We start from the raw sequence: 16,240 nt of genomic DNA, 5'->3' as shown, positions 1-16,240 counted from the left end.
GTATGTTGCCATTGAAAGATCTCATTAAAAAGTGATAAATGGGGAAAATCAAGGGAAATATCCACAAAAATCTTTCTCCAGGATTCTAAAGTTTAAGGTCATGAACAGCGAGTCAGAAAGAGCCAAGCTGTAGATGCTGCCATTTTTGCTTCTATAGGGCTAAGAGTGAATGTGGATTAAGAGGATGCCAAATAGGAAGTAGAGTTATGATTACTCTTACCATTCATCCAGTTACTGTTCAGCACGATGTCAAAAAAAAAAAAAAAAGAAGAAGAAGAAGGAAAATAACTATAATGCAAAGAGTATGAACTATACCATGATGATGCAGTTAGAGATTCTGGGGGGAGTCAAACTTTTTCTGACCATAGCTAGCAATATTTAAATATCAGAAAAGGTACAAAATACCAACCTGGTTAATGCCCATCTTATCAAATCACTGCCTGCCAGAGTCCATTAGGACTATAAAATACACATTTGTTAAAGGTGGGTATTCCATGCATTTACTTTATGATAAGAAGCTATACAGAAGTTAGAAATTGAGTTCAGCTATCTTCCTTCATGATAGACTGTACAGGGCCAACTTAGGAACGTACCATGCAGAGTGTACTGGCACTGTCCCAAACTATTCAGTGAGCCAAGAGCAAGTCCACAGTTACAGGGCAGGTACAGTGGGATGCCTGTATGCAGAAACAGAAACCTCTGAGCCTTGCACACTGCCACCAGGGGTCAGAGACTGGGCAGGAAGAGAGGCCACTCTCCCAGAAAGGAAGTGTTGTGTTACAAAGGGAAGCACACAAACCAAAATTCTCTCTTCTTGAGAGCAGTGTATTGCTGGCTGAGAAGGATTTAAGGAGAGGACTTCAGAAATGTTCTGCCCACGTAAAGGTATGTGTAAGTGCTCTCACCTTTAAACAAGGCATTTGGGGAAGTTAGATAAGGTAGAATTTGGATATCTTGGTGTATGTTATATTTTTGAAATCTAGACAAGCTGTGCAGATTGATGATGATGCAGTTGGAACTTCTATAGCTACTGCCTACAGAAAGGGAACGTGTGGTGGGGAGGCCAGATGAGAGTATATACTATCAAAATACTAAATCTACGTAGAATTTATTTTTTTAAGGATTTTATGTGCATGTACATTATTTCATTATAATTTGCTCTAGGAGCTGCTAATAATTATGATACTATAAGAAAGTGGTCCCCAAAATCTTTCAGACAGTGATTTTGAGTGTTTCATACTCATTTGTAACAAAGCATTAGTGACTTTAATTTTTATTCACCCACAGGAAATCATTTATCAGTAGAACTTCCATTTTGCTTTACCTTACTCTTAACGCAAAATTGTGCATGACTAGGGTAATGATCAAGTCACGTGTTCTTGCTTTTATCACTAGCCTATTCTGGGTTTTAAAGGCTGGTAATACATTGCATTATGGCTCTTCGAACCATTCTTTTAAAAATTTGCTTAACTGTCTAGTTTCCTTCAGCATTTTATTACTTCAAGTTATCTAGGCTGGAGAGAAATAGGTAGGATTTTTTCGCCCTTTTTAATTTTTTAAAGTTTGGGTCAAATAAGCCAAAATAACATTATCACTGATGGATCGACCTGTACTTTTAAACGGGCAGAATAAAGATATAAAAAGAACTGAGGCATGTAAGTATCCTCTTTGATTGTTAATGGCATGCAGCAGTTGGAATTCATTATTGACTTTTACAAATGAAATTGTGGTGCATTATTATTTATTCATAGTTTTTGCCTTTCTAAAGAAGTAATTACCATTAACTAGTTAGTCCTTTTTCAAACACAAGCAACTAAGTGACAATATTGTAATGTATAATATAATATAGTTTACCCTTAGTCATGAAGCTTAATGATGTTTCAGGATACTATTCCTTTGAAATTAGTATTAAATTTATGAACATAATGAACAGCTAGAAGTTTGGCCATTTTATCATTTTATTTAGGCAATTTCAAAAACAATTATTTCATATCAGGTGGCAATTTATTTGTAAAATTCTCATTGCAGAGCAGAAATATTTTTAATTACAAATAAACTATCTTGTGTCATTTTTCAGATTAAGTACACAAATACTGTGGGGATAATGCTAATATATGCAAAATCCTCAGTTAAAATACTTAAGTGATGGCTTCAGCCCAAACAATTCTTTGATTATAATTACAAATTCTAAAGCTTTTAAGTCATTGGGAAGGTGGATAACCAGTCAGAATAAAATTTTGTTTTCAGTAGTACCAAATATTTAACCAGATACATTTAGTTCAAATTTGAGAGGCATTGAAATTGTCTTTGTAATTTTAAAAATAAGCAGAAAGAGAGAATCTTCAGTATTAGACATATGAAGGTATAGATGCTATAAAAAAAGAAGGCCCCTTTCAAAGATGATGTTTTAAAGTATCATTTCATATATAGGACAGCATTTGCATTTTATGAGGTCAATAGATTTGGTATGGACAGGACTCAGACCACTTTTGAATTTCAGTGAAACTCCTTGTTCGATTAGATCCCTCTTCCTGTCCCTTCTTCCTACCTCTTCCATGCTATCCTCCCCTCCCCCAGTATCTTCCTATGCTTTACCCATCCCCCCTGCATGCCTCCTATTCTCCTGGTACTGCACACTCAGACACATTTTTGCACAAGTGGATCTGTTTTCTTTAATATGGTCATCACTGTGAAACTGAAGGCTGACAATGAATATTTCATATGTAGCACTTAAGCCTCCTTATCTAGATTATATATTGAAATGCTTTGTAACCATCCATAGGCAATTAATAACAGCTTATTGATTCTCTAGAAAGGTTTTATTATGACTTCTTTTTTGAGAAATTTCAAGCCCTCTACAGTTACTAGACTATATCTTCCTTAATTCTAATATGCATCTTTTTTTTTTAAATTTATGTACTTACTTTTTTTGCAGTGCTGGGGATTAAACTCAGGGCTTCACCAAGACTAGGCAAGTATTTTGCCTTTGAGCTATATCCAGCCCTAAGATGCAGCTTTTTAAAGATTTTAACTTTTCAAAATCAAAAATCATCTTAGGATCAATGGTTTATAGTGATTTAATTGGCCGTTTTTAATTTTTTTTTTCCTGAAGTGCTAGAATGAAACCCAAGACCTTCTGCATGGGCTCTACCATGAGCTGCACCTCCAGCCCCTCCCTCACTCTTTTAAAAGTCTTTCTTGGTGGTGCATCACATAATCAATGATGCCTGGTTTGATGAAGTGCAATAGTAAAAAAAAATATAGATAAACGTATTCTTCAGTATGCTGAAGGCTATGCATTTCACATTCAGACATTATAAGAATATTCTTTTATTCTTATGTGGCTTATCCGTGGCAATTTAGGCCTCTCTTCACTGCTTATCTCCACCCTGATTCCCTGGTTCCGTTGCACTGTGGTTCTACCTGTTCTGAGACCAAATCTCTTGACTGAACACCCTGAAAAATACTCAGACAATGTTATTAGTAATTTAATTATCAGCATTCAGCTGTAATGAAATGGAAAGGGTGCAAGATTATTAAAACTAAAGACCTAGGTTCAAGTTATGATTCTCCTCCTTAAAACTTTTTGTGCTAAAAAATCCAATAAGTATTCTCAGAACTTCCAATTATATGTCCAAAGAACTGAAATAATATATATAATTTCTTCATCACAGAATTATTATAACAATTCATAAAAAATATTGTGCCAGTAAAAATATTGAAAATTAAATATATATGGCAGCACTTTTAAAACCACCAAGTAATGTCAAATTATAAATTTTAAATATTGACATTAAACCAAACATTATTAGACAGGCTTATGTGTGACTAAAATGTTGGCAAGAGGACAGAGGAGAAATTACATAATTCATTCCAAACTTGAGAGTAAATGTAGCTTTTTAATTATCATTGGAAATTATGATATGAACCCATTAAATGTCTGAATTAAAAGAAGAACTGTGAAATTTATCTTGAGAGAACTTCCTGCACATCAAGAGTCCTATCTACTTCAAATCCCAGTGCTGAATGCATGCCAGTCTCTGTGCGCTTTATGCAATTAGCAAGCCACAGTCCACGGCACCTCCGTGGCATTAAAAATAAAAGACATTACTTAAGAGCCTCCAATTCCTTTACTATCTTTGTTCCTTCTATTTAAGAAATAATGTAAGTACATTTAATAATGGATTTTTACATTATCAAAAACCTCCAAACAAGGTATACACTTTGGGGTTAGTATATTAAGAGGCTTTGTTCGGGTTACTTTGAACTTCCGACAAAGGGTTTTATTTGATCCTCTCTTTCAGAGGTAAAACTTGAAGGGTGGTGCCAGCAATTAATGTTCTTTATGTGTTTGTTTTAGTTGTATGGTCAAACCAAACCTTATCTTTTTTGTTTATTGCACCCCAACCCCCACTGCACATGTATACATAAAGACATAAAATGAAATAACACGAACCCACATTTGAACAGAATCTTTTCTGCCACAGGAAGAATTATAGGCATAAGCTAATTGTCCACTGGAAAAAAAAATGCCAGAAGTTTTAATAGTAATTGTGAGAAGGTGCTACTTCCAAGGTCAAGATATTCTTGGATTGGAAATGATACAAAATGAATCAAACCAAACGGGATCAGTCACATAAGTACTTCCATAGGCATGATCCTTTTTTGGCCACAAGGAAAATTTCAGATATTTTCAGCTTGAAATATCATCTTACAACTTGTCAATGAAAAATAAATTCACATAAGTACATAGGTACCCTTGCCTACAAACCAAAGTCCTCAAAGTCATCATTTAGGAAACAAAACAAACCCCCCCCAAAAAAGTGGTTATGACCATTGCATATATTTAAGCATTCTGTATGACTTAACTTTTATTGTATTGGCTTTCACAGTTTCAAGAACATAATATAAGAATAAATGTCATTGTTGTATCTTCAAAACAATTTACTTAAATGATACTTGAAATAATACAAATCCCATGGCCACAGTAACTATAAAATGTAATATTTCTTCAAAGGTAAATGTTTAGTGCATGTGTTGTTTGAGAATAGGGATACTTTTAAGAGGCAGGAGTTCGGAAATGAAGGGGTACTATGTTAAAGGCATATGCGGACGAAAAGGGGAATTGAAGAAGAGGGAACTCTTAGTCATTTCCTGAACATCTTGTTCTCTTCTTAACTTTATCTAGTGGAAAGTCTGTCAATATCTCACATTTAAGTCATTTTATTTCCCAGAGACTAAAGTTATGACTCTAACATGAGCATTTTCACATTTAATAATATACTAGGACTTAAAAAATGTATTCCCAACTCAATCTATTATTAACAACATCAAGCACATCAGGCTTATTTGACATTAAGTATTCTGTGTTTATTAACTTATTAACACGGACGAACATGTTTTAGCACAGTGACACATTCTTCATACAGTAAGTTGCATTACCATTTCAGTTAATGGAAGTACCATTTTTCTAGTTGGTCAGACCAGAAACATTAGTGTAATTCTAGACTTTTCTTTTGCTCTCTTATCCTGCATCAAGGATTCTATTCTGTTGATGCTATTCTCAGAATAAATCCAGAATCTGTCCAGTTCTTCTCACCTGCAGTGCTCCCTCCCAGGTCCAAATACCATCATCTTTCAACTGCACTGTAGCAATAATCTCTCAGCTGTTTTCTCTGCCCCTGCTCTTGCTCCATATGCCTGAGGCCAAAGAGTTTTCAGTAAGGCAGTTAGAGGAATATGGTTAAAACATGGTTCTCATTGTGCCACTCCTTTGCACCAAGCCTTTAAGGGCCCTTGTGTTTCTCAGAGTAAAAGCCAAATGAGAGTTCTAATTTATGGCCCACCATGTCCTAGCTGATCACCCTAGCATATCTACACACAAGTGCATGTGTGCACACACACAAGCACGCACACATAAACACCTTACTTCCTATAATCTCCCCCTCATTACTCCACCTCTGCTGGCCTCAGTGCTATTCCTTGAGACACCAGGCATGCTGCTTTCTCAAGGTCTTTGTACCCCCTGTTCCTTCTGTCTGAAAATTCCTCCCCTATAGTTGGCCATGACATGGCTCCCTCTCTTCCTTCAGGTCTGTATTGAGAAGTTGTCTTTTCAGTTCATCTCCTTTGACCACTTTATCTAAAACTTCAAATGCCCCAGTTCTCTCAAGCAGCTTTTATCTGCTTTTCTTTTTTTCCCCCTTCTTATCACTCATCACTAGCACAGACATGTGGGTATATTTTGATCTTCCTTACTGGAATGCCACTTTATGAAGAAGAAGTTTGTGTCTTTTTTTTTAAATATTTTAATATCAGAGTAGGGCCAAGTACATAGTATGTCCTTATTAAGTGTTTTGTTGAGTTATCCTCAGATCAACCCTATTCATTAGGTACAATCATTTCCCCTATTTTATAGAAGAAGAAGGTAAGAAACATCAAGATTAAGAAATTTATTTAAGATCAAACAAGCTAAGCAACTGTGAGATATAGGATTCAAACCCAAGACTTCAGAGTTTATGCTCAAATTTTCTTATAGCATAGTTTACCTTTTTAGGTAACTGAATAAATTAATTGGAAGAAAAGAGCAACATCTAGATTCATTTATTTTCTGCAATATTCTTCCTTCCTGTTAAATGGAAAACATGAATGTTGTCTGATTTAGCAGTCAGATGCAACATGGCTTTCTTACCTATTGCTTTTTATTTTTATTTTTTTCTCAAAAGAAGATATGAGTTTTTATACATAAAATAATACATAGGTACATGGGTAAGATAGTTAACACTAAGGAAAATATAAAATGAAAACATTTATTCCATACCTACTCTGTTCTATAATAAGTAGTCACCAGGACTACATATTTGATAATACAAATAGAGTCTGATGAGAGACAGCTATTCAGTCAATTACCTGTCACAGAAGGGTTATAAAAATATTCTAAATTGGAATTGAGTAGAAACATCAAAGAGAGATAGGCTGATAGCCAAAAGCAGGACCTTAGAGAGTGAATTCGGGCAGATAAATAACATTCATTAAAAGGAATTAAAGGACTCAAAGAGTAAAGGAACAGTTTTTGAAAGAAGCGGTGGGAGAATGCTAAAGATAAATGTGACATACCTCACAATTTCGTTTTAGAGGATGGAACTAACTAAAGGAGAGGATTTTTTAAAATAACATTTCCTGTGCTATAGAGCAGAATTATAGGCAAATCAGTTATCAAAAGGATGTTTTGGATTTAACTCATAAAAGGATGGCATTACCCAAATGCATGATACAGAAAATTGTCAAGTTTATTTCTCTTAGACTACCTCAATCTGTTCTTTCCCAGAATTTAGGATACAGGAAATTCTGTTTTCCAAATTGTTACTTTTGCTAACATTATTAGACCAACTTCCTACATGCGATAGAATTTTAAAAAATGTGTGATTTTTATCCTCATGTGCATTTCCTTACCCTACCTAGTTGCACTGGAAAGTTAAGTTTTTGACTGATCATTTCCCTGATTTGACAGGATCACTCTGCACTTTTGTCACCCAAACTCTTGTTGTTCTGATCTAAGTTAGGGACAGACTACTTGTTTTCAGATCCTGTGTTAAGAGGGCAGTGGTAGTCATTATATAAATAAGCAGGTAGAAAGAAAATAGGATGTTCAGATAAGTGCTAAAAAGAAAATAGTAGGGTACCCCAATCACCTGAGGCTGGAGTAGGTAGAGAGTGGTGCAATTTGCATGGATAATGATGGGGGCATCTCTTAGAAGGTATCATTTGAAACCCAAATGATGCAAAGAAGGAAGCCAAAGAAGAATCGCAGAAAAGTGCTCTCCAGTTAGGGAGAAAGGCCTGGAGGTAAAAAATGAATTTGCTTTGTTCAAGGAACAGAATGAATACTAGTATGACCAGTCAGAGCAGTTGAATTACAAAATGAGGTCTCAGAAAGCTGAGGGCTGGGTATATATTCAAGCCTGACCTTCACTTAATGCCTACAAGCATTGAAATCGTTGTTCTTCAGGTGTGTCCAAATAATAAACCTACTATTACTTATAATAACTTGAATTTTCTATAAACTAAATAATTTATACAAATCTTTAACATACATTCTTATTTTACTTAACATTTTCTAACATCCCTGAGAAGTGTGCAGGACTAACATTATTTCCTTTACAGAGTAGGGAACTACAGTACATAAATATTACATGATTTCCTTAAAATGGCCTTAAAGGGGGGTGCAACCCCATTCGCCTTTCCACATCACTCATATGTTCTGACTGAGCCAGATGTTAACTCAGATGACTTCTGAGACAAGGATAACTCCATGTCTCCTAGATCAACCACCTTAGTTACTAAAGGCTTTTCCCACTATTGGATCAATAATGTTTCCCTATTTTGTTGAAATAATATCACATGTTATAGCACTTAAAGATTCAAAGAAGTAAGCTATAGTTAATATTTTTTTCAGATGTTTATTTTATTAAAAAGGGATATTTTTAAATTATCTGTAAAAGTTTGTAGGAATTCCAACTGTATTTAATGCATACTTTTTTATTGTAGATCCTTAAGATTTTTCTTTAACTTATTATCTTTTCAAATACTAATCTATCCATAATTTTCAAAATTAATTTATTTTTATAAAGGAGTACTATGTTGCTCTTTTGGGATTTCATTTTGTGTGTGCATGCACGTTTGTTTAATTGCATAAATTCTTATAAGAAAAAAGAAACAATTTTAAAAGTTGAAAACAATCTAGACATGTTAGAGATATTACAATGTTGATGCTACCAAACTACTTTTTAGAGGCAAGTCAGGATTACAGAGCTAATCACAAGTTCTTTTTTTATTTTAATTTCTTAAAATAAGATGTGTTCAACTATATTATTTAATGTCTTAAACCTAATGACTAAGAAAACCTTTTCATTTTTTTTAAATGTTGAAATCAAGATATTTTTGGAATTTTTAAAAAAACTTTTCTATTTCTTGTTATTTTTATAATTTCAGTTGTATTTCTACAAATGTCATCCTCTGTATAACAAGACCTTGGCTGAAGTTTTGTGGTTTTTCCCTTTTAATTCAGTCCTTTTCATATTTTTACATTAATTGGCTTATTTTTCCTTTGATCTTCTAGTTTCTTAACACTTTCTCAATCTGGATGATGAAATCTTTGTTGTAATTTTTAAAAATTTTAAGTAGCTTATTATATTAGTTTGTTTTCTTACTTTTACACATTTATTAAGGTTGAAATAAATGTTTAAGAATGTCTTTTTAAGAAGCTCTTCACTTTTCTTACAAGTCTAAATGCTGGTTTCCTGGTTTAATACTGTAGATCCTTCTAACAATTTTTTTAAAAAAAACACCATCATCAGGTCTTAAACTTGAAGAAAAATATCTTGTGGTTATTATTCACGAGTGTTATGATGCTTTTTATCAGTTTCAAACACATTGTACAAATATAATATTGCATAAATTTCAAAAATTAAATTACAAGTTTAATATTGCATACATTTCAAAAATTACTCAGTGTATTTACAGTAATTCTCATTATGAAAATATATAAATATATATGATAGTTAACATTTTAAATAAATCATGATTTTAAGTGCTCAAGTACTTTTTCAAAGAGCTAACATAATTTTTGTTGTTATTTAAAAATTAAAATTTTTGAGAAGTATAAAACCCCCTTTCTCTTCTATGTTTTGACACTTTTCTCCAAATAGTTGCCTCTCATATCAGCAGAGACATGCATCTCAAAGTACATGTACATGTCATACAAACTGAAATCAAGGTAATAAAGCATGTATTATTAAGAAAAAATGGATTGGGATAAAAATGGTGGTTTTTCAAAGGAAATTTGGTTTTTCATTGATTTCTCGTGGCATATATTCAGATGTTGTCACACAGCAAGACAGACCAGTTCTGAATTACCTTGTTGCTGGTTCTTGAGAAAAAAAAAAAAAACGTTGCTTTCAATAATATGCTTTAAATTTCACTTGCATTTCTTACTCTTCTAAACTATACATTTTACTACTGAAACTCTCCAATAAAAGTAATGAAAAGGTCTAATGACTCCTAGTGGGAAAATTGAAACATAGATTATGTGGTTATGAAGCAATGGTAAAGTGAGACGGTCTGTATTTGCATGTATTGACTCTACTATTACATATGATTCACTGCTATTGAAGTAGTGTAGAAGATCAATAATGATAACATTATCAGTGCACAAAGCAGACAAAAATGATTAAGCCACCAAACTACTTATGTGCTGTTAGGGCATATATTTCTTTCTCCTTCTCCCCTGCAACCTAGAAAAAAATCATACTGACTCAGTTCTTCTGTTTCCACAGATGATGAAAACTTCATGCCACTTAGTAATAAGGAAAATCAACTTAATAAGACCACCATTGCTGGTGGGATTCATGATTAAAAGAATTAAGCATTTTGGAGGAGAGTCCTAAAGCTTTTGCTGTGACAAGATAAAATCATAGGAAGAGTGAATATTTGAGGCACAGAGGATGCTCTGGACATTCCTTCTAAAGGTCTGCATTATTGCCCTTAGGAGATTTCCTATTCCTACAACTATACAATATTATTCACCATAAAGAATTCCTAACTGGACTTCAAATCTGTCATCTTTCTCCTTGCCCTCTACTCTATCACCCACATTTCCATCTTAATGATCTTTTTAAAACACAGAATTTATTTGTTCTCTTGTAAAAATTCCTGGAAGATTTCCCAGTGTCTGCTTCATGTACTCCAAACTCCATGTCATGGTGCACATAATCTTTCATGCTTTATGATCTATCTTGCTAGCATCTCTTTGGTATCTTCACATAGAGATGATGTTAGGGAATCCTGTCCATTGAATTGTCACAAGGGTTTGCTGAGAAAATGCTTATAGAGTATTTGATAGTAACTAGCATCTTTTGAGCTCTTATCAACTTGCCAGGAGCCAAGGCCTGTTCTGGCTTCTTGTATGTATTCTCTCACTAATCTTCAACCAACCGCAGGAGAGTTGCTTTTATAAACTCCATTTTATAAATGAAAAGATAAAAAAAAATTAAAAAAAAATTTCAAGAGGTCAGGCAACTTGCCCAAGGTCACATCTAAGATAGAAATGGAGTTGTAATTTTATCTATCCAACTCCGAAACTGAAGCTTTTATAGATTTTACTGCTGCCTGGCACATTGCCTGATGTACAATTCCACTTGATTAAATATTCATTTATAAAAACCATTACTATAAAACTTATAGTACCTGGAAAATGACATTTTTTTTTCTTGCTTCTCTCACACTACAAGGTTAGGTGATATCCCACTTCTTTGATTCCTTCTAGATACCAAGATCTTTAATCTGCTGTCTTCTTCCATGTTCTCACTCACCACACTGTAGTGGAATCAGTTATTTAGATACCTACCACCTCTAATCTGCTAGTAGTTCCTAGACTGCTGGCAGTACATGTCCATTGCCTTTGTGTGCTCAGAGCCCAGCATCATGTGCTCCACTCCACAATTGTTGAACAATTTAACCTTTGACTCTAAGCAGAATTTTCAAGTATGTATGGGGCTTTCCACTTTCTCAAAAATGCTGAATTTATGCTTCCACTTAATGGGCACTAACCCTTCAACTAACATAAAGGAGGTCATTATGAAAGAGCATAGTCAGACTTAAAAAGGCAAGAGTAGATGAGAGAAGACAAATGTACCTCTTTTACTTCATTCCTCTTTTTTTTTTTTTTCATTAAATTGAAGAATCTTCTTGCTGCATGAAAAACTGACAAGGTTTAAGGAGAAAAGAGACATTTAAAATTAGTGAAATAAGATTTGAATCCTTTCTCAAAAAAAAATAGTAGTTATGCCTTGTGCTAAGTCTGTTAAGATTCAAGTGTGTTTTATTTATCCCTTGATCCTTTTTACAATATTTTGCAGACACAGTCATACCTACATTCACAGCATTTCTGAGGAAATTAATGAGGAAACACTACTAAATTCTACCATCTGAGAACTTGAGGGAGATCAACTGATAAGCACATGGGCACCCACTGACTCAGTGAGAATTCTAGAAATAGAGCTTGATCTTCTGACTGCTAGACCAGGGTCCTAGTCCTCCAAATTCTATCATATTCTCTGCACAGTTTGGTGAAAAATAGAAGCCCACACAATTGATAAGGAAATCCTTCCCATCGCCGTTCTTCGTATTCTATTTTTCCATGTTTAACAGTGTAATTTTAAAACTCATAAATGCATCTGTGCTTTGGGTTGTTATGTAATATTATGTCAAAAATACTAGTATAGAAATACTTCTGTAGTTTACATTAGCCCCTAAAATATAAAGAGCCCACATGTATCACTGCAAAGCATTTTATAGATTACATGAATATTCATACTTCATTGCTATTCTACTGAAGAACAAACATTATTTTTAATAAGCTGCTTTAAAAAAAAACTCACAGCAGGATCCTCCCATCCCTGAGTGAGCGTCAACAACTATAAGTTATGAAGCTGATATAGCCCTCTGGGAGCAAATAGTTATAGTGTGAAACAAAATAATAGTCAATGTGACCTAAATATCATATGGTATATATAAAAATTATAGTCCCATTCTTAAGAGAAACCACTGCTTCTGTGAACTCACAGATGAGCCTTAAAATCTCATCCATTTTGCCTTCTTTGTCTCCTCTTTATATAGAGAGATGGTGGCTTAGCTGAGATAAATAGTGCGCAAAAGTAGCAAGTCATCATACCTCCTTTAGCTTTCATCTCTTTATCTGCAACATGGGAAAAATGTTGCCCTCCTTCCCTACAAGGTTGTTGCAGACATTAATGACATGTGCAAATATGGGCTAAGTCATACAATCATGGAAGTGAAAAAGGCTTTGAAAATATGGACTCTAATGTCCCCATTTTCAGCTAAGAAAAATGAGGCACAATAACAATGAAATGCTATGCCCATGGTCATTGGACTGCCAGTGAGTCACATATCTGAGACCAGAAAGCAAGTCTTGGCCGTGTGTGCTTTGCTATTATTTTGTTGGGCCCTTTGTGGGGTGTTAATTGTTTTTTCACTTGATAGCAACAACTTGATATAAAGAAAATAAAACAGGAAGTAACATGATAGCAGATGAGAACAGAGGAAGGTACAGGAAGATTATTTTTTAGAAGTTTTAGAGAATGCCAAACAGACTTTAAAGTGAAGAACTTCAAATTAACTAAATTTGTATTACATTGTTAAATATCTACTATGATATCTATGTGATTATATATATTTTGGGGTGGGATACTGGGGATTGAACTCAGGGGCACTCAAATCAATGAGCCACCTCCCCAGCCATATTTTTAATTTTTTTTTATTATTAGAGACAGGGCCTCACAGAGTTGCTTAGCACCTTGCTTTTGCTGAGGTTGGCTTTGAACTTGCGATCCTCCTCCTCAACCTCAGGAGCTGCTGAGATTACAGGCGAGTGCCACCATACCCTGCTCTTGTTATGAATATATTTTAATATACAGAATTATATTTTTCTTAAAAACACACATTCTTTGCTTTTCCTGCTTCTGACACTCTTCTAATTCCAGGACTCAGCAGATCTTAATGTCAAGAGCCAAAATTCTGCTTTATGCTGCATTGCTTCCTGTGCCGATTGAGAGCAGAGGGTTCAGGGAGGATGCTCAAGGGACTGACTGGGTGGGGTTGGAAAGAGGTGGGAAACAATTACTTGGTGTGAAAATAATTGGAGGAGGAGAAAATATTGATTGAATATGTCAAAAAGCCGTTCAGTAATGAGAGGTAAGGAAGATCGATAGTGGTGAGAGATGAAGGGCAGAATGAACTGGAATACTGTGGAGGTGCCCAAAGATTTTAGATTTGAAATAACAGCTGACTTAACACTGTGTGTTTTGGAACTTGCCAAAACTTCTTATGTTCCAGTCCTTTTTTTTTCATTTCCTTAATTTCCTCATCTACATAAATGAAATACAAATTAATATAAACATAAGCATATAAACATACAGTGATATGAATATCACAGGTTACATTACAAATATAACCTGTGTTTTTCTGTTAAATCTCACAACTTTTTATAGTGATTCCATACCATTAGGTCATATAGGACAAAGAAACTCTTCCTGGGAGCCATTGATAGCCATCTTGGGATCTAAGGGGGGATGCACATGGATAGAACACCAAATTTAAGCCTTCAGAAATATTCACCCTTGAACTGTTCATGCATTTCACTTTTCATTTATCAATTAGAGGAGGGGGGTTGGCAAGAAAATAAAAGTTTTTGAAATATTTTTGTGTTTTTATATTTTAAATCATTATAAATGAGTTGTAAAGGTAAAAGAGTCCCTGAATGTCAAGTCTAGATTGAGAGCAGTCAGTGAATTTGTAATATATTTTCATTGCAGTGTCAGTGTTAATGATACAAACCATTCAATGTATGTATTGAAAAGCTGCTGTGTGCCACTAATGAGACAAATCATGCCATAAGATATCATGGTCACTCTACTAAGAAAGGTTTGATTCTAATAACATATAAATTTGATTCTAATATCATATAAATATTCAATGCTTTACAACACAAATTTATTTGGGGCAAATGTTACTTATATAATCATTTAATTGCCAAATGAAAACTCCCATTAGTGAAGCTTTAGTCTTATCTTCTGAAGAAATTGCTATGTTTGTTGTTTATTATAACATGTGCTATACTACTGTGACCCTCTTTAGGGTACAGTACCCAAATTATGCTAAATATTTAGTTAGGAAATTAAAATAAAATCATAGGTCCAGGGAACATTAGCTTATATCCTAGACAAGAAGAGAAAAATGTATGACTTTATTATTGAGAAAATGTTATTGATATGTTCCCTAAACTTAAATAAAATTAGGAAGATAGTTTTCCTAAAAATAAAACTTAGAGTAGAGAAAGATACCACATGTTCCCATTAGATATATCCTTCAGATTTAATAAAAGTTCTGGGGAGAAAAAAATAGTATTCTTCATAGTATAGAAGCAGACTTTTTACCTCCAAGTGGTAGTACATACCTTTGGTTAGTTTTTAAATTTTTTTTGTCTTTTGTCTTTATATGGATGAGGTTTGGAAAACTGTTTTGGCCCAAAATCTGAACATGTTTTTATAGTGCTATTTTGTGTGCTTTTGAGAAATCATATTCCTTCTAGTTCCTGTTTATGTTTGGCCTTTAATAAATAATTTCAGGCTAAATGCAACCAAATATCTATAAATAGAACAAGTTGCCAAATAAAATATTCTGTTATCTAATGACAGAAGGATTGTCTTTGTTGGCTACTGCTTATTCTGAATTGATCTTGATTCTGGATCAGGCACAACCGGTGGATGAATAGATGAATGGTTGGTAGGCAGGTAGGTAGATAGATAGAACATTTTTAATATATCACTCTTGATTTCATTTAAAATTTTTCTGCCTTTTGTCAAGTTCAATGTAATTATGTGGTTTATCATACAATTTCTACTTATTCTTTTCCTCACAGCCTGTATAAATATTGTGATTCCAAAAAAGAAAGACACCTAATAATGAACACTAAAATATTATGGTAACACCACTCTTCTATTCTTCAGTTACATATGGCTGTTTTGCAAATAACTCTTCAAAAGTCATTGACTTTCAAACTGTTCTTTCAAGTATTTTGCCTTGGTCTTAGTACTCTGCTAACTGCACTTTCTTACATTTTTCTCCATATATCATTAAACTAAGACAGTCATCTCTGGTGCACATAAATACATTGTAGTTCTATAAGAAAGACATCTGAGAAAATTGAACCCAATTGAAAAAAAAAAAAAAAGAACAGTGTCGAACAATGTTGGGCTCATCGCCTAATTTATTTTTGGCCCTGATCATCTGGGTCAGCACTTGCTTGTTATGAAAACTGACTCAAAGTTACTCTTGGCTGATGGAATTCATTATAAAGAAAGGAATCATTTACAAGTCATGCCTTCAATGTATAATTACAGTCTTCACATCTATGTAAATCACATGCTGTGTTCATAAGTCAATCACAAGAAAATTCAGAATGTACTGTGCTGTTTTTGGTTGTCCTAGGCTTCCTACTCTAGTTTCTTAGATTTCCCAAAGTATCAAGTTTAAATTGGGGATTCTCTCCAAACTGCAGAGGCCTGTTATAGAAAGATTAGGAAAAAACAGAAGCTGATAAACTCAATTTCAGTAATCTCCTGGAGGTTTTCTTTCTGACTGAACCCCAGTCTTCATATAAAAA

At 34.0% G+C, this 16,240-nt stretch overlaps 1 protein-coding gene across 1 annotated transcript in view; it reads left to right on the top strand.

The window, feature by feature from the left end:
• The first annotated feature begins 865 nt into the window (after positions 1-865).
• The window catches only part of Oxr1 (oxidation resistance 1), a 114,293-nt gene continuing 98,918 nt past the window's right edge, over positions 866-16,240 (top strand). Inside the window, exon 1 of the mRNA XM_077800437.1 lies at positions 866-885. Coding sequence (XP_077656563.1) covers positions 867-885 — 19 coding nt within the window. The 5' untranslated portion in view covers position 866. The remainder of the gene's footprint in view (positions 886-16,240) is intronic.

The sequence above is a fragment of the Urocitellus parryii genome, chromosome 7 (genome assembly GCF_045843805.1).
Source record: "Urocitellus parryii isolate mUroPar1 chromosome 7, mUroPar1.hap1, whole genome shotgun sequence".
Taxonomy (NCBI): domain Eukaryota; kingdom Metazoa; phylum Chordata; class Mammalia; order Rodentia; family Sciuridae; genus Urocitellus; species Urocitellus parryii.
This window is presented reverse-complemented; position numbering and strand designations above follow the sequence as displayed.